This window comes from Cricetulus griseus, chromosome 2 (assembly GCF_003668045.3).
Source record: "Cricetulus griseus strain 17A/GY chromosome 2, alternate assembly CriGri-PICRH-1.0, whole genome shotgun sequence".
Taxonomy (NCBI): domain Eukaryota; kingdom Metazoa; phylum Chordata; class Mammalia; order Rodentia; family Cricetidae; genus Cricetulus; species Cricetulus griseus.
The window spans coordinates 338191428-338209140 of record NC_048595.1 but is presented as its reverse complement, the minus strand read 5'-3'; the positions used below and the strand labels follow the sequence as shown (position 1 = coordinate 338209140).

The window sequence follows — 17713 nt, the reverse complement described above, 5'->3', positions numbered from 1 at the left end:
TATTAGAATACAGATCCTTTAGTTTCTGTGGATTGTTTGTTTGTAAATAGGGCCTCATTATGCACAGGCTGCTCTGGATCAGGTAGTATTCCTCTGGCCTCAGCCTCTCAAGTGTTGGGATTACAGGAGTCCGCCAACACTCTGGCATAAACGTTTTCATTCTTCAGTTCATCTTGCTTACATGATGCAGTTTTCCCGGCTCCCAGGTTCTTGAGTAGAAAGTAACTGGAGGATTTTGTTAATTGTTTTCAATTAAAAACCATTTTCTGAATACGTAGCTACATGCCAGGTATACAAGCACCAAAGACACAGAACACATGATTTTTGTTTTGTGCATTTAGAGTCTGAAGTTACAAGGGCTAGTTGGAGGAAAGTCACTGTGGTTAACCACGCTTAAAAGATCATATTACTACTCTTGTACTTTTAATATTTTCTACTAGGCAAGAACATAAACCTTAAAAAATAAGATGGGAAGGATAAAATTATTCTCAAGCAGCATTAGATGTCAGTGGCCATAGGCAAAAATTAGTATTCATGGAATGCAAAGCAGTTTGACCTTTTGGGTGCCTATTAAAATCCGGAAGGTCACTCAATACTTGTAAGGAGGGACTCAAGGTGAACTAAAACAGATAGTGCTGTAGCTACCATGTTCTGGGCGCAAGACACTTAAGGTACTTTAAAATGTGAGCTAGCTAAGATATATCGGAGCTGGGGGGGGTGGCTAATATTCGGAAAATCGTTATTCCAACTAGCACCTTGCAGACTGCGAATTGCAGGTCTCTGAACTCGGATGAACCTCACCCGTCCGGAGACTTCCGTTTTTACCCACGGGAGTACAATCGCTTTATTTTAGGCAACCTCCTCCACTACAGCGCCAACAGCTGCAATCCTCTTTCCAGACCTTCCAATCGGCCCTCTGCCAGCCAGCGGCTGAGGCTGCTTTCCCCCGCGCCCGCGGAGACAGCCGACATCCCATTGGCTCAGCCTGGGGCATGCTCGGCTTCCGATTGGTTACAAAAAGGAGGCGGGAGGGAGGTGTGCCCTTACATCACACCGGCCCCTAGCAGCACAGGATTGTGGGAGGGACGGTGCGACTGGGATGAACGAAATACCCGGAACGACCTCTGCAGGCCAGGACGGTCGTCGCCCGGAGCCTATGTCTCCGCCCACCGGCCGGGTGGGCTCCGCCCTCACTCTGCCAGCGAGGCCATCAGGTGATCGCAGGCCGCCGTGGTCACGTGGATCGGGCGGGCGCGCCCGAGCTGGCCATGGCGGCCGCGGTGTCCGGTGTGGTGAGGCGGGTGGAAGAGCTCGGGGACCTGGCTCAGGCTCACATACAGCACCTTAGCGAAGCCGCGGGGGAAGACGGTGAGGGAGCGCCGCAGAGGGAGGCGGGCGGACGGTGGGGAGACCCGCGGTGCCGCCGCGCTCTCTGGCCGGAAGGCGCGGCCTGCGGTCCGAGGCGGGGTCCCTGCTTCTGGCCCTCTGAGGGCTGGCGCTTCCGAGCCGGTCCCCATTGGGCAGTCGCTGACCCTCTCCTCAGAAGTCATGCTGCCAATGCAGCGTTTTTAATAGTCCTTGAAATCCATTTTGTTTACATCCGACCAGATATGTAGTGTCGAATCTGCGCAAAGGGTAGACTCTGAATAAAAGTACACATGGAGGTTTTCTGAAAGCTCATACTGCCCACAAATGAACGATGCTTTCTTTGCATCCAGTACGCAGAGAGGCGTGTGTGACAGTTCACTTTCTTATTACTGCCTTGTAAATTTCCCCGTTTGTGTTCAATTCAAAATTCAACCGTAAATAAACGGTATTTCACACAGTTGCACCGGTGTAGTTTAAATGTGCTTTCCTCCACACCTTTTTAGTTCTTGCAAAGTCATATATATACTGAGAAGCGTCTGAGCTGTTTCAGTAGGAGAAAAAAAAAAAGTGGGTTGGGAAATACATCAGAATCAGTTTGTTTTTTTTTTTTTTTTTTGCAATTTCTCAGTTACAATTGGTTGACAGTACTGTTTTTGAATGTTGAGCCTTTGTCGTACATGAGCTTTAAAATTCTTGTAACCAGACTCAGACAGACTTTCCCCAAGTGATTGAGTAGATGGTATATTTACAGAATCGGCTCTACAATTAAATGACCCACTTTAAATGAAGAACATTGCTGGACTGTTTCTTCTTAGGACAGTGTTCTTTAATGTCCCACCCACCATACTGAGACTGTCTTTTGGTTTGCTACAAGTGGAATATAGGGTTCAGTAGTGACTGTTACCTTGGTCTGTATCCAGGTTACTTTTAATTCTAGCTTTATTTGGGTCAGCCCAGAGAACCCGAATAATTTGTATTCATTTATTACTGAACACAACAGTCATTCATTTTCTTTGGAAAGAATTCTGTGATCCTATGTAGAAGAAACCTGGAAAGGAAAGTTCAGTGTTACATGGTCTTATTTGGAGGCTTTATACGTCTGAAATATTACTAAAATCACAGCCATAGCTGTCCACTTTATGAGCTACTGGTCATTATTGAAGTTAATCTTACTAGGGAATTACTAACAGGGCTTACTTAGGTTTAATTTAACAAGATTATATGTATTTGAATTAAACTTGGCCCTTTTTCTGTGCAACAAAAACAATACACATTGGAAATTTGTCCTTTAGCCTAACAGTTATGTATTTTGTCAGTATTGATAGGTTCTAATTTATTCAAACGATTACATAAGGCTAATTTTCATTCCACTGAAGAATGTTCTTTGTGTTTGTGGCAATTTTTTTGCATCTATTTTTCATTATTAACAGTGTGATATTGTCCTGTATGGAATTATACCATAAGAAGGAATTTTTCCAGAGATTATGTGAGTCACTTTTATCTTTTGCCTAGGTGGTTTACTTTAAATATGTCTAGCTAAAGAGAATGTATTTTTATAGACTTTTCCAAAATGATAGCTATGCCAGCACCACACCTTTCCTGTAGTAATAACATCTTTCTTCAGTAATAACTCAGTTCAGTAAAAGTCTTGACATTTACAATTATCTTGGAAATTAAGGGAAAAACATGAACAGCTTCTAAAGCATGTGGGGAAGTGCAAGTACTTCATACTGTTTAGGGTCACAGTAGAATCATGTTTTCTGAGTTGTATGGTTGGTACTTTTGGGCCAAGGGGAGATGGGAAGACTGCTAACTAGGCCAGATGAATCATGATCTCACAGCAATAAAAAATCCTCTAAAGCTACAGTTTAGTTTTTGTTTGTTTTTTAAACCTGGGAAAATTAAAGGTCATTATGTGACTGCCAGCTGACATACCCAATGGTATTTTATTCTAACACGGAACAGCTTATCTCTTTATGTAACTGCAGAGGGTGGATCGGATGAGACCACACCAACCACTACATTTTCTATCCATTGGCAGAAGGTTAGGAAAGATTCTGTATTTCAGAGAAGAGGCTTACAGATGTTAGTGTCTTGTACTGTGGTGCGCAAATATAACTTTTACTACATGAAGTGAATCATAAGGGAGGGCAGTATCTTTGGAACCCACAAAATCTGAAATCATAAGTAAAGAAAATGTGGGTGTAAAGGGGAGGTGGTGAAGGTTGGAAATTGTGATAAGGGAGTTTATAGGAAGTATTAGAATATTTGTTTGTTTTCTGTAGGTTTTTAAGGAGTGAGGTAATTTGTTCCATACCAAAGTTTTAAAGGAATAAGATAACCCTTTAAAGTGTAATTGTAGTTATAGCAGCTAGAAATACAAGTATGATAAAGGTAGAGTTGTTTACAGTCTGATTTTTTTACAAAATTTGGTTTGGACAATTATTCTTTTAGGGAACATTTGCAATTACATTTATAAAATTACATGCATTCAGTGGAAACTTTCTGCAAATTTGTAAATTTTGCATTATTTCAATCACAGTTGTAAATTTATTATTAAGTATTTGAGTGTTTCAACACTGTTAAAAATCTTACAAGAATTAACTGAGAGCTACATAGGGTGGCTCAGTAGGTAAAGCACTTGCTGTGCAATCGTGATAAACTGTTGTAAATTCGAAGTTGTCATAGTGGTTCACATGTAATTCCAATGCTCCCCAGGCGAGTCGACTAGCTAGACTAGAGAACCACAAGCTCCATGTTCAAGAGAGTGACCTTGCCTCAATATATAAGAGAAATGATTGAGGAAGACACCTGGATATTAGTCTTTGCCCTCCGCATGCACTCCCACATGTGTGACCACGTGTGAACACGAATACATATGCATATACACTACCCATACACACACAAGAAAGAAGTGAGCTGTACACTTAATTCCTTGATAAAGTCTCTTAAGAATGTAGATTGAATTTAAGAAATAGCAACAGTGCATCTAAAAAGGCTTTCACTCCTTGTCTTTGGAGAATAAATTTACTTTATTGGGACTGGGTTTTATATATGAGATACTTGATGTTTAAGACATTGCTGTCATGTCATAATATAGTTTCATTACATCATTTCTGTTATATAGCCTTTTTTTAAAAAAAATGATACTTTGAATTTATGCAAATGTTTTTATTACTTACAGATCACTTTTTAATTCGGGCCTCTGCAGCTCTAGAAAAGTTGAAACTCTTGTGTGGAGAAGAGAAAGAATGTTCAAATCCATCAAATCTTTTGGAACTATACACACAGGTACTAAAACAATTGTGAAGTCTGGCTTTATTGAGGGTGTGTGTGTGTGTGTGATACATATATTTATGTGGATGTGGGTGCTTGTGCACCTGTGTGTGTTTATGTGGAGAGCAGAGGTTGATGTTAGGTACTTTCTTCAGTCACTCTCCATCTTCATTTTTGAGACAAGGTCTCTTACTGAACCCATAGCTTATGGATTCAGCTGGGCCCACTGGCCAGCCAGTGAGTGCCAGAGATCCACCTGTCTTAGCCTCCCCAGTGCTGGGATTATGGTGCTCACTGCCAGGCCCAACTTCTTACACGGGTGCTGAGGATCTAAACTCAGGTCCTAATGCTTGCATCAAATACTTAATTGCCTAAGCCATCTTCCTCAGTCCCTGAACTCTGGGGTTTTGAGGATAGATTGATTATTTAAATTATTATTGATTATTGTTTGGTAGACTCCCAAAAGTTATATGTAATAATTACAAGTTATTCTTAAAGCATTGAATTTTGTTAAAAAGAAACTGAAGTTTGCAAAGGAGTAAGATTCATTAGGTGTATAAATAAAAATACTGCTATTAATATTGTTAATGATAACTAATCAGAATACTAGAAATTAAGTCCTTGTACATTTCAGAGAGTAGGGCCTAATTTTCTCCCCTGGAATTTACCTTTTCTGAGGATTGTTAACATGATTCCTGTGCTGTCATTATACACACTCATGACATTTTTCTGTTACTTTTTACCTTCTGTCTTAGTTAGGGTTTCTATTGCTGTGAAGAGACACCTTGACCACGGGGCAATTCTTACAAAGGAAAAACATTTCATTGGGCTGGCTTATAGTTTCAGAGGTTTAGTCCATTATCAGCATGGTGGGACATGGCGCCATGCAGTCAGACATGATGCTGGAAGAGCTGAGAGTCTTACATCTTGATCCGCTGGCAACAGGAAGTAATTTGAAACACTGGGCATGGCTTGAGCATATATGAGACCTCAAAGCCTACCCCCATAGTGGCACACTTCCTCTCACAAGGCCATACCTTCTCCAACAAAGCCACGCCTCCTAATAGTGCCACTCCTTATGGGGGCCGTTTTGTTTCTAACCACCATACCTCCTTTTGGATGGTATCTGCCTTCTTGATTTTTCTCAAACACTTCTGAGGCAAGCTGACATCAAGAACTATAATGCCAATTTTCATAATTGATATTTGAATAGCACTTTATAGTTGGCAAAGTGCTTTCATATGCCCTTTCTTGATTTAAGAGATGGTAAAGATGAACTAGTTGTGGGAAGTAGAGGTTAAGTTTTGAAAGTTTACATTTCTAGTGTTGACAAGCCCAGCACTGTGCTTCCTCATAGGAGGTACATGTGAGTGTTTCTGCCTCCAAGCATGTCTGGCCTATAGTAGCTATACCCTAAGAACTAATTTGGAAGGCATCTAGCTCTTCAGAAGACTTTGCACTCTTGTCTGTTATGGTGAGTATTATGCTTGTCTTACACATGTAGATCCTCTAAATATTTGAACTTTCCCCAATACAGCAGAACATGTAGAGATACAGTCTTAAATTTCCCTTGCCTTGAACTCTGCCCATAGCTTTGAATCGTTAGCTTCCCTTTGTAAGATGTTCATGGCTCTGAATCAAGTCTGTAAGATGCTGATCTTTCTCTCCTTGGAGATAAAGGCTTGGGCCTTATCACTTAGGTATCACTAATGGTGGTTGTAGTGTTTCATGTGATTTACATATTCATTTTACTCTCAAAGAAGGGAACTTTGAAAGACACTAGCTTGTCCTTAGTTTTGTGACCACTGCAACCCAGTTTCCTTACTATTAATCCAGTAGATTAAAATAAGTAAAAAGACTAAGGAGTTTTAAGGTCTTACAGGCTGCTGGGTACTCAATGTTAAAGTTGCATACATTGATGGGGTGCTACATTTATGTGGCTGCAGGATGTATGCTCTTAAATACTGGCTGTATATTTGGGAAAGCAAATTCTCCAAAGATTCAATATTGAAGGCTGGAATTAGACTATAAATTAGGCATTTATAAAGTTTTCAGGGTGTATACAAGTATAAACAACAAATAATTTAATAATTGATTGCATTTTCATAATTATAACATAACATGAATCTTCATTTATGTCTTGATATACAGTATCATCACTAATCATATTTGTGCCTGAACATATTACTTACTTTCAAATTTAAATTTAGTGCTGACATGGTTGAATGTCTAGTAAAGCTTCTCTATACACAAGGCTAAACTCTTTGCTACTCTGTGAAGTTCCATCTCTTACAGATACTTTCCATTTTTTTGTCTTAAGGCCATTTTGGACATGACATACTTTGAGGAGAATAAGCTAGTAGATGAAGATTTTCCTGAAGACTCTTCTCCCCAGAAAGTAAAAGAGCTTCTCAGTTTTCTTTCAGAACCAGAAATTTTAGTTAAGGAAAACAATATGCATCCCAAAGTAAGTTCTGTATACTTGTGAATGCTAATAGAATATTGACACATTGTCCTGTTCTTTAGACTATATTTTTGTTGCTTGTGAATGTATCTTTGTTTTAAGATTTAAAAAACAAAACGAGGTTTGCTGGGCGTGGTTTCACAAGCTTTAATCCTATCATTGGGAGGCAAGGGTAAGGGGATCTCTGAGATCAAGGCCAGCCTGGTCTAAATAGTGAGTTCTAGGCCATCCTGGTCTACATAGTGGGTTCCAGGAATGCCAAAACTATTTAGAAAGATCTGTCTCAAAGCAGGTAGGGGATAGGGAAGAGAAGCTTAACACTCCAGGCCATAATCAGAAAAGTGTAGTTTGTGAAGTACTTTCAGGATATTTATATAATGGTATTTAATTGTATTGCATACAGAATCCTTTTCTAACACAGATAGTCCCTTGTCCCTTTTACTTTTGCAGGTGCTGTTTCTTGACAGTCATATAATCTAATTGCTACTTTTGTCTATTGCCTTTTTCTTTTCCTTTTGAGATTTGAAACAGGGTCTCACTGTGTAATGCTGACTGCCCCTGACCTCTGTAGATCAGGCTGGCCTTAGACTCATACAGATTCACCCGCCTCTACCTCCTAAGTACTGGGATGAAAATCATGTCCAACGACAGCCAGTCCCTACTGTCTATTTAAATCCTGATCCTGGTGAACATGTGCCACATTTCTTACTAGCACTGATCACTCATCCCTGTATGTTCTTTTCTCCACCTTAAGGAGCTTCCCTTACTCTTTGCCAGAAACTCTCCTCTTTTTCAATTTAGAGACAGGCATTGCCCGAGGATGTCTTCTTCACGCTTTGATAGTCTCTGTTCTGTCTTTAATGTTCTGTTCACACACTTTGTTACCAGCCTTCGCTAGTTGGCCTCATATATCTAGTCCTGGATATTCTTTTAATTTTTTGTAGTATTTATTTGCGGGTGCAATATGTGCATGCACATTTATATGCCATAGTGCACATGTGGAGGTCAGTGGTCAGCTTGCAGGAGTCAGTTCCCTTCTTCCACCGTATGGGTTCTGGAATTGGATTCAGGTTTTAAGGCTTGATAACAAGCACCATTACCTGCTGAGTCTTCCTGCTGACCCAGTTGGATACTATTTCATGTCAATTAGTTCTTATATGTACATGCCTGCTCACCGTCTATCTGAATGCCTTTTTGGCTCTATGTATTCATTAGGACAGGCTAGCTGGAAAAGCAAATCACCCCAAGATTTAAAGGCCATACCACTACAAACATTTTGATTTATTAAAATTGTTTTTTATATATAGCTTTTCGTTATTCTAGAAATTTAATTCTTATTCTATTCTGCAGTTCCTATTTCTTTCTAGAAAAATAGATAAGATCTTGATTTAATGTGTTTCTAAAAGTGTGTCTTTTTAATGCGACAGTGGAGTTTGCATTTTCCAAATAATAGTAGGGGAATTTGCTACTATGATTTTTCAAGTTATTTTATGAAACTATTTGTAAATTAGTTATTTTGCTGTTTATATACCAACAGATGACAATATTTCTACTTAATTCCAACATAAGCATTCTTCTTTTTCCTAACCTGGAGACATTCTGTGAAATGAGAGGGCTTTGAATTGCTTGCTTTTCTTTAGAAGTTTGATTTTTGTAAATGTGTGACTTTTTGTGGATATGGCTTTTATGTTTCTTTTTAGCTGTGTGATTTGCTTGGGGATGAGCTACTAGAATGCCTGTCTTGGAGACGAGGAGCCCTGTTATATATGTATTGTCATTCTCTAACTAAGAGAAGGGAGTGGCTCTTAAGAAAATCTAACTTGCTTCAGAAGGTAAAAAACAACTTAATTTATGATTTTGATTGTTAGAATTTATAGACTTTAAAACATTTTGTAATAACAGTAGTGAATTCAGAGACTTTGGACTAGTAGACTTACATTTTAGACTAGGCTCTTAGATTTTCTGTGAAGACTAAGACGGCACATGAAAGAATATCATTTGGAAACTACTGCATGTGTTACTCAAGTTCTTAATTTTTATTTTTGTTTGAATATAAGATAAAGCTATTAATTTCTAAATTATTTTCTTTGAAGTTTTATTATGAGTCTATCTTTGTAGGCAAGGTAATCCTGAGATGCTTGTAGAACCCTGCTCCTAAAACAGTATGACTTTGGTTTTATCTCTGCTCTAACAATTATTATTCCAAAGACATGAATCTCTTAGTATTGTGTCACTAAGAATTCCAGCTCAGTCTAAATGTATCCATAGTTTACATAGGCTTGGAAACAGGATGCTATACTTTTAGGTAGAAAAATTTAGTTATAATATATCTAAATCGTAAAAAGGGCTGAAAGTATAGTTTGGAGTTGAGCTCTTGTCTAGCATGCATGATGCCCTTGGTGCAGTTCCCAGTAGTGCAAAACAAACAAAACTCTCTCTCTCTCTCTCTCTCTCTCTCTCTATATATATATATATATATATATATATATATATATATATTCCTTTTGAATTCATCTTTACAGCATTTGTCCTTTGGTAACATTTTTAAATAAGTGCATTGCTGCAGCATGTGTTTGCGGTTGATATTTTCTCCTTGTTCCATACTCTTATTACTTGGGGGGTTTACTTATATTAGGACAGTCTCAGATTGGTGAGTCCTTATGCCACTGGGATATAATAGTAATTATATGTACCTCTATATCAGTCCATTTATCCTTTAGTAAAGAATGAGACAAAAAAGAACTTGTTTATAGTTCTGTGTTTAATGCTTTCATTTATTTGGCTTCTTTATTTAGTATCTTGTTGATGGGATCAATTACTTGCTGCAGATGCTAAATCATCGATGCCCAATCCAGTTAAATGAAGGTGTTTCTTTCCAAGACCTAGACACAGCTAAGTTACTGAGTACAGGTAAAGTGATTTCTTGTTAAAGTTTCCTCAGTGAAGATTTTGTTTTAATATTTTAGAAAGCTTGCTAACTTTACTCATTTAAATTTCATACTAGATTTAAAATGAATTCAAGGACTAAAATATTTTGATATGATGTAGAAAAACATTTAAAACATATTTAGTTTTGGCTAGATGTGGTTGCACAACTCTTTGTGTGTCTGTGTGTGTGTGTGTGTGTGTGTGTGTGTGTGTGTGTGTGTGTGTGTGTGTGTCTGTGTCTATTTTTTTTCATGTGTTTGTGTGTGAGTGAATATATGTGCATATATGTGGGGCACACATGGAGGACAGAATAGGATGCACAGCTGGAGTTAATTTGGGACTGTTAATGTATCATGTTACTTTTGCCTATTTTTGTTTTGAAAAGAACTACTTGGGCTATTAATATCATACTAGAAGTAAGTTTTAAAGGAGATAGACATTTAGGGTTTTTTATGTGCTAATTGTACTAGCTAAGTAGAAATGGCTTTACACATAGAAAATGTAGTGTAGTATGGCAAACCCCAGGCTCTGCTCTTCAGTAGCTACTTTTTGTTGATACAGTGCTTCATTGAGTCAGCCATTCTGCTGAACTCTTACTTCACTTGCCACTATTTTTAGGTAGAATTTGAAGATGACAGCTTATAAGAACAAATTTGGTGACTTTGGTACATTCAAAACAGCAGAAACTTGTATTCTGCTGCAGAGTTCTGTTGAATTGTTTTATGTGAGTTTCTTAGTCATTGTTCTATTGCTGTGAAGAAACATCATGACCAGGGCAACTCTTATGAAAGAAAGCATTTAATTGAGGGCTTGCTTGAGCCATTTTCATCATGATGGGAACATGATGACAGACAGGCAGGTGTGGTGCTGGAGAAGTTACCCAGAGTTACATCCTGATTGACATGTAGCAGGCAGAGAGAGAGAGAGAGATGGGGTCTGGCAGAGAGTGAGACTCTGGGCTTGCCATGGGCTTTTGAACCCTCAACGCCCCAGTGACATACCTACTCCAACCAGGCCATACCTTTAATTCTTCTAAATAATGCAGCTCTCTGGTAACTAAGTATTCAAATATATGAGCCTCTGAGGGCCATTCTTATTCAAACCAGCACGATGAGGCTATCATGATCATTAATTTGATGTAAATTTGCTTATCACACAAGTACTTGTACGTTAGAGTAAGTCATTTATTCTGTCTAAGTGACCTTAAGAAGTTGATCCTATGTTTTAATAATATCACTTTTTTTATCTTATCTTTTTTTTAATTGAGATAAGGTTTTACCTGTGGCCTAGGTTAGCCTGAAACTTCTGTTTCAGGCTGGTCTGGAACTGTAATACTGTCCATCTCCAAGGTTGTTGGAATTATAAATGTTCCTACTACTCCTGGTCTACCTAGATCTCTTATTCTAATTTCTCTTTCTAACAAATTAATATGCTTTGACCATAAATATTTAATTATAAAATTGCTGGGAATAATGTTAAAGGAATATTCATCTTTTGATGGAAATAGTCCTAGGTATTGTTTTTTCCTAGTGATACAAAGCATCTTGGATATCATTAGCATCAGTGATAATTTAGAATTGTATGGCCTATCAAACACATGGTGATACATGAGATTATTAGTAGACTCAAATATAGGACATATCATAGTAATACAGTTATATCACTGATCCTAGAGCATCCTCCAAAATAAACTTTGTGTTCATGGATGTAATTCAGGGAATTTATGAGAGTTCTGAAGTTATATACAGAATTTAGGGTATAATCTAGAAGGGTTTTACCAGTGAAATTAATTAAACAAAAAAGAAAAAGAAAAGAAAAGGTCTTAGAAATGTTACAAACACTTAAATTGTTATTTTAAAAAAAAATATTTGACAATACTCTGCTTTGTTTGAGGGATGAACTTATTTCTAGGTAAGAGACAGAAGTGTTGATTAATTAAGTTAGGATTGTGCTAGTGCTAGTGGACTTTTCTGAGCATTAGTAAATGGTATGAAAAATGTTTATTGGTGAAGACTTTATTAGCTTTTCAACAGCTGATGTTTCTTTCTATAAACCTAATTCTAATTTCAAAATGGATGACCTTCCCAGGAATATTTAGTGATATTCATGTACTGGCTATGATGTACAGTGGAGAAATGTGCTACTGGGGATTAAAGCATTGCACAGATCGACAGTCAGAAAATCATGAAGTCAATACTGATGTTTTTGGAGCAAGCTGTACCACATACAAAGAACCTTTGGATTTCCGAGAAGTAGGAGAAAAAATTTTGAAGAAGTATGTGTCGGTGTGTGAAGGACCTCTGAAAGCACAGGAGTGGAATACGACGAATGCTAAGCAGATCTTGAGCTTCTTTGAGCAGCACTGTAGCTAGGTGTTCACCTAGTTCTCACAAGGAAAAAAAGGTGTCACAAAAGAAGATGTACTACGCTGATCTTGACAATACTACACTACATGAAGGTGCCCAATGTGGCTACCTTTCTCTAACGCTATCACCTTCCATTGTATAGTCTTAAATCTGTGAAAAAAAGTATTCTCTAATTTCTAAAATGGCGTATATGTTATTCTAACTGAACTTGAACTACGTATAATCCTGCCACTGGTAAGGAGGAACCCAATGTATATTGATAGTTACTTTAGGTTATATTTTCATTGTAGTAAAATATATGCATACTTCAAAGTTGAAAATCAGTTTTCCTCCTTGTTTCAGATATATACTATGAATATAAATGTAGGCAATTAAAAGATTATAACTAATATTTAGATTTCATTTCCAGTAAGCTAAATAGCAAACTATTTTAAAAAATGAATCATTGTATTTATTTTGCCTTGTATTACTAATAATACTTAAATTATGGACTTAGCTATTTTATAAATTATTTTCTTACTTTGTTTAAAACAAAAACTGCATGGTTCCTCCAGTATGAAGGTAAAAATCAGTGTAGATGATTCTGTCATTATTTAGATGTTTTTAGGGCACATCTTTGCATATGTTTTGCCTTTATTAGGATTGAAATGCTGATGGTCAGAGAGCCTAGCTTGCTGTCTTGCTCACCGTCTTTCTGCCTACCTCAACTCCTGTTGTCTTGGGATGGTCTGTATGATGATCCCTTCTGATGCATGAGACTTCTGTCCCAGTGACATCTTTACATTCCAGGAATTTCTGTTACTGCACCTTGGGCATCAGCCATACTCAGTTTCTCTTTCTAAAATCTTAAATTTTCAATTAACTGATGACAATTCTCATCTTTTAAAATTTCCTTATTTTTCTTGGTTTTTCTCTATTTTCACTGTGTAGTTGCCATCCTTTTCACAGGGTTCTTTCTTGACTGTTTTCGTAAATCTTGAGCAGTGAGCCTCTTTCATGCTTCCTTTGCACTTCAGGGGCACCATCTGAATCACTGTCCCCCTTGCTTCCTCTTCTGTCTTATCTGCTAGTGTTGTCTTTAGCAGGCTCTCAGCACTGTGTTAGTAGCTCCTTCATCAGCCATTTATCCATAGGAGGCTAAGGTCTATGAAAGGCATGTAGTCCTTTAAAGGGTGTTACTACGTGTGTGGCTTCACTTAGAAGAACCTTAACTGAAAGTGACTAAGGTACCTGTCCTTTCCACTGTGGTAGTCAAATTTCATTAGTCTCCTCTACCCTTACTCTGTCACAGGAAGTTTAGATTCTGAGAGAATCAACTAATGTTTACTCATTTTTCTGTTTTAAAGAAAAATAGGCTGCCTATTTTCTGTTGACTAAACTTGGTCATTTCCTTTGTTTCTCATTTTTTGCCTGTCCTTGTGAAAGTTCTGTTTTTTTCTTACTCCAAATGCTCATGTTAAGCAATATCCTTCACAGCCATTTGGCTTGTAATGGCTAAAATATCAGGCTGATTTCCATTTGAGGAACCTGAACTCCAGTATCCTTGGTCTCTGAAGTTTATTTCTAACTACCTATTATGTGTCTTCATTTTGACAAATACTGAGTGCATAGTAATTTTAAGTTTGGTATGGGCAAACAAATTTTCATCTTCTATGGAAAATCTTCTCTGCTTTGTTTCCCCTTAGTTTTCTGTACTTTTTCAAGAAGGAAAACAGAAGACCTACTACTCTTCCATTCTTATTTCTACACACATTCTGTTTTGTGTTCTAGACCAATGTTTTTCAAACATCAAAATCCCAGGCTCCTTTTTGATAAACAAAATTCTGAATAAGCAATGGAAGCTAGGAGAGATTCTTCCATCCCTGCTACAACTCCTGGCCTGTCTTTATACAACCAAGGTTTTTATGTAACCTAGCATTTTAGCAAGTTTTATTATGAAAATATCGTAGCTTTCTAAAATTAAATAATCTTTAATGTGATTTTTAGAAGCATAGACTTCTTCAGTGGGTCATAATCAATTAATCAAGTGCTTCCAGAACCTTTCCCAAATGCACTTAAATTTTACAGCTTCAATATTTTTATAGACACTATTATTTCAAGGCCATTCTTTGTGGCCAGATAAATACTTTACTTGTATGATGTACCTTTAGTAATACAGTGTCCAAAACCTTTTTTCAGCCCTTTCCAGTAGAAATGAAATGCTCCCTTATTTTTCCTATCTTCCTTTCCCATGTTACCACAGTATAACATGTTGTAATTATTTTCCTTACTACTGAATGAACTCCATATCTTAAAATTTTACCTTTGCACATATTGTTCATTGCATGGTAGGTAGTAATATTTTTTGAATTAATGAGGCATGATTTGAAATGCCAAATTTTGCACAGAAGGGTTGCTGCTATTGCATTCCAAACTGCCATGCCCTCTCTACCAGTGGTTGATACAGCAAGGAGGAATATGTATTATTCAGAGGAGTAAAGTGTGACTTGGATACTAAACCTGAGAAAGTAAGACTTCGTCTTTAGAAGCTGAGAGCTTCAAGTTTTGCCTTTAAGACCCTTGTGGACTCACGAGTTGGTACAATTATGAGGGTATTCCTGGGTGCTTTTTGTATAATTTACTCCCTCCTCCCCAAACAAGTGAGGAAGAATTTGTAGACCATAATTAAAGTAGTTGCAGTACTTTTTATCATGGTATTATAAAAGAACAACACATTTTGTATTCATTTAATCTTGATGAGTAAATTCTCTTATTTAGAATGAAGTAACCTCAAAATACCAAATACTCTACATGTGGACAATAATTAAGCCTATAATCAATTCATTCAACAGTTGTTTGGTGCCTACTACATGCTATATCTTGTCCTAGGCACTGAGGATATTGCTTTGTAAATGCCCTCCTATTATGGGGCTTTCAGTGGTGGAAGAATATATAGTGATAACACTGTAAAGCATTAAGCAGGGTGTAAGGGACGAGTGTGACTTGGAGATGGGTGCTATTTTATTTAGAGTGGTTGGAAAGGCACATCTAAGCACCCATCTTCAGTTTCCATTGTGTTGTTTAGATGCCTTGTATGTTCAGTACACTCAAAGATTTTCTTATGGAAGTCCTCACTTAAAACTTTCTCATTTATTTTGCATTGAATGGATTTCTTATCAGTGGTGTTCCTCGTGTACACTGTCTGAAATCCTTGGACTTTTTAATTCATTCCAGATGGTTTTCTTTCTACCTTCCAGTTCCCTTTTCTCTCTTCTATAAGGTTACAACATCTGTCCACAGAAGCCAAAACTCTGTAGTTTCTGTAATATCACTTCCCTATATATTTTAAACACAATATGAGGTAGCTTGGTATGAAACTATTACATTAAGAGGTACTTAATATTGTCACAATTAATGTATGCATTATATATCCATGCTGGTGTTCAGTAGTTTTTGTTTTCCTACTTCTACTGAAAACACTTTATCTTCAGTATGAATTCTCTGCTATTCACTAAGATGTAAAATGCTATAGGATTTTCCACAACCCTTAAATGTTTATCATTCTTTACTCAGTATGAATTTTCTGATATGTGTTACGATAAATCTTTCTGCCAAAAGCCGCTGAGCCCCACCGCCACGTGTAAGCTTTATGGCAGCCGCCTGCCCAAGTTAGGCCCAAATGAATACACAGAGAGACTTGTATTAGTTACAATGCTGCTTGGCCAATGACTAGGATTCTCATCTGTTAGCTCAGTATCAATCATCATACATCTATATATTTTATAAGACTTATCTTATCGGACGCCTTATTGGCGTCCCTCCTAGCTGGTGGATCACATCTTGCCGCTGGAGCAGGAGCCGAGGGGAAAGAGCGCAACACTTCCTTTTTCCTCTTCTTAAATATGAGTCTCCTTGCTATGTCACTTCCTGTCTGGAACACCACTTCTCTACTACATTTCCCAGAATCCTCTTTGACTCCTAGTCCAGCCTAACCTGCTGTCTCATTGGCCAAGCAAGTACTTTATTTATAAACATACACAGAAGTATTTCCCCCATCAGATATGGATTGGGATTTAAGACTTGATTGTGTGTTTGAGGCTAGCTTGGTTTACAAAGAAAGTTTCAGGACTGTTACACAGAGAAAACCTGCTCAAAAAGCAAAAACAAAAAAGACTGAAGAGACTGTCTCGGTGTTTATAGGCTTTCTGACTCCTGTGCATTGTTTGATGTTAAGGCACATACCATGACATTCCCTTGTTTTGCATATAGTAGAGTCGGATCAGAGTTATGACTAAAAGCACACCACCAAGTTACATTCCTAGCTTTACAGTCTTGTGGTCAGTGCTCTGATATTCGTTAAAGTGTGAGAGCTGTATCTGAAGGTGTTCTCAGAGTTAGCTTCATGACACTTTGAAAACCCATACTAACATGGTCTACTTTTAGATTGCTTGTTTCCTTGGTTCATCTTCTAGGGCCCCTTTTGTAACTCCATGAGGATATCCCATCTGCCACAGAATCCAGGATCCCATAGTTCTCTAGTATTACTTACCCTGAGTTCTTTTACTATAAAAAAATACATTATGGAAGTATTAACATGAGCTTAATATAGCTGGAATTGAAGTATTCACTATGTACTTATGCTGGTGTTTAGTAGTTCTGTTTTTGCAACTTTTAGTGACATTTTTCAACTACAGTGTTTTGGAACATATGATTAATAAAATAAAATCACTTTCCCCTACTTGTTTCTTGTTTTCTTTAATATTTTATTTTTGCATCAGAATAAAAAGATTTCCTCTCAGTTTGCTATCTTAATTTCTGAATGCTTTTTTTTTTTTTTTTTCCTTTCTGGTCTTAATAACTTGAAGACAGGTTAGCATAATGATTTAGATTGTGAGTTCTGGAGCTAGAAGGCCTGAATTAAATCACAACCCTGCCATTTCCTTGTGACTCTATATAAATTATTGAATCTTTCTGACTTTCAATATTCTATTTAAGAATGTTTAAATGGTGTGTTTCTGTGCACATGACTCACGAAGGATAGAGGCTTCTGATCCTGTGGAGCTGGAGTTTCAGGGGGTTTGAAGTCACCTGATGTGGTTTTGGGACTCCAACTCCCACCTTCTGCAAGAGTGGGAGGAGCTAGTAACCATTGATCCATCTCTCTACCCCCTCAATCTTATTTTTAATAAATATTTCCATAATGAAGCTGACTTCTTCATTCAATAAACAATTCTCATTTCCTTGTAATATAAGAGGCAGCGGCATTTCATTTCTTCATAACTGATACTTTCTTGTGCTTATTTTCTTTCCCTGAAAATAAAACACAACTTAG

The 17713-nt window shown here is 37.5% G+C and overlaps 1 protein-coding gene across 2 annotated transcripts; it reads left to right on the top strand.

Annotated features, from left to right (window-relative positions):
• Nucleotides 1-1209: 1209 nt before the first annotated feature.
• C2H5orf51 (chromosome 2 C5orf51 homolog) lies at nucleotides 1210-16001 on the top strand. Of its 2 annotated transcripts, XM_027401380.2 has the most exons (6): nucleotides 1210-1368; nucleotides 4553-4659; nucleotides 6965-7111; nucleotides 8809-8940; nucleotides 9904-10018; nucleotides 12125-16001. In XM_027401380.2, the coding sequence occupies exons 1-6, from the start codon at nucleotides 1269-1271 to the stop codon at nucleotides 12406-12408; spliced, it is 885 nt and encodes a 294-aa protein (XP_027257181.1). In that variant the 5' UTR covers nucleotides 1210-1268; the 3' UTR covers nucleotides 12409-16001. The 2 variants fall into 2 exon arrangements, with proteins under 2 accessions (XP_027257181.1, XP_027257182.1); XM_027401381.2 differs by lacking the exon at nucleotides 8809-8940.
• The last annotated feature ends 1712 nt before the right edge of the window (nucleotides 16002-17713 follow it).

What these genes read in the sequence shown, in the direction of transcription:
- C2H5orf51 (XM_027401380.2), top strand. Translation starts at nt 1,269, where the DNA reads ATGGCGGCCGCGGTGTCCGGTGTGGTGAGGCGGGTGGAAGAGCTCGGG. An exon ending in TTTTGGAACTATACACACAG is followed by an intron (nt 4,660 to 6,964) that starts GTACTAAAACAA and finishes TTTTGTCTTAAG; the next exon opens with GCCATTTTGGACATGACATA. An exon ending in AGCTAAGTTACTGAGTACAG is followed by an intron (nt 10,019 to 12,124) that starts GTAAAGTGATTT and finishes TGACCTTCCCAG; the next exon opens with GAATATTTAGTGATATTCAT.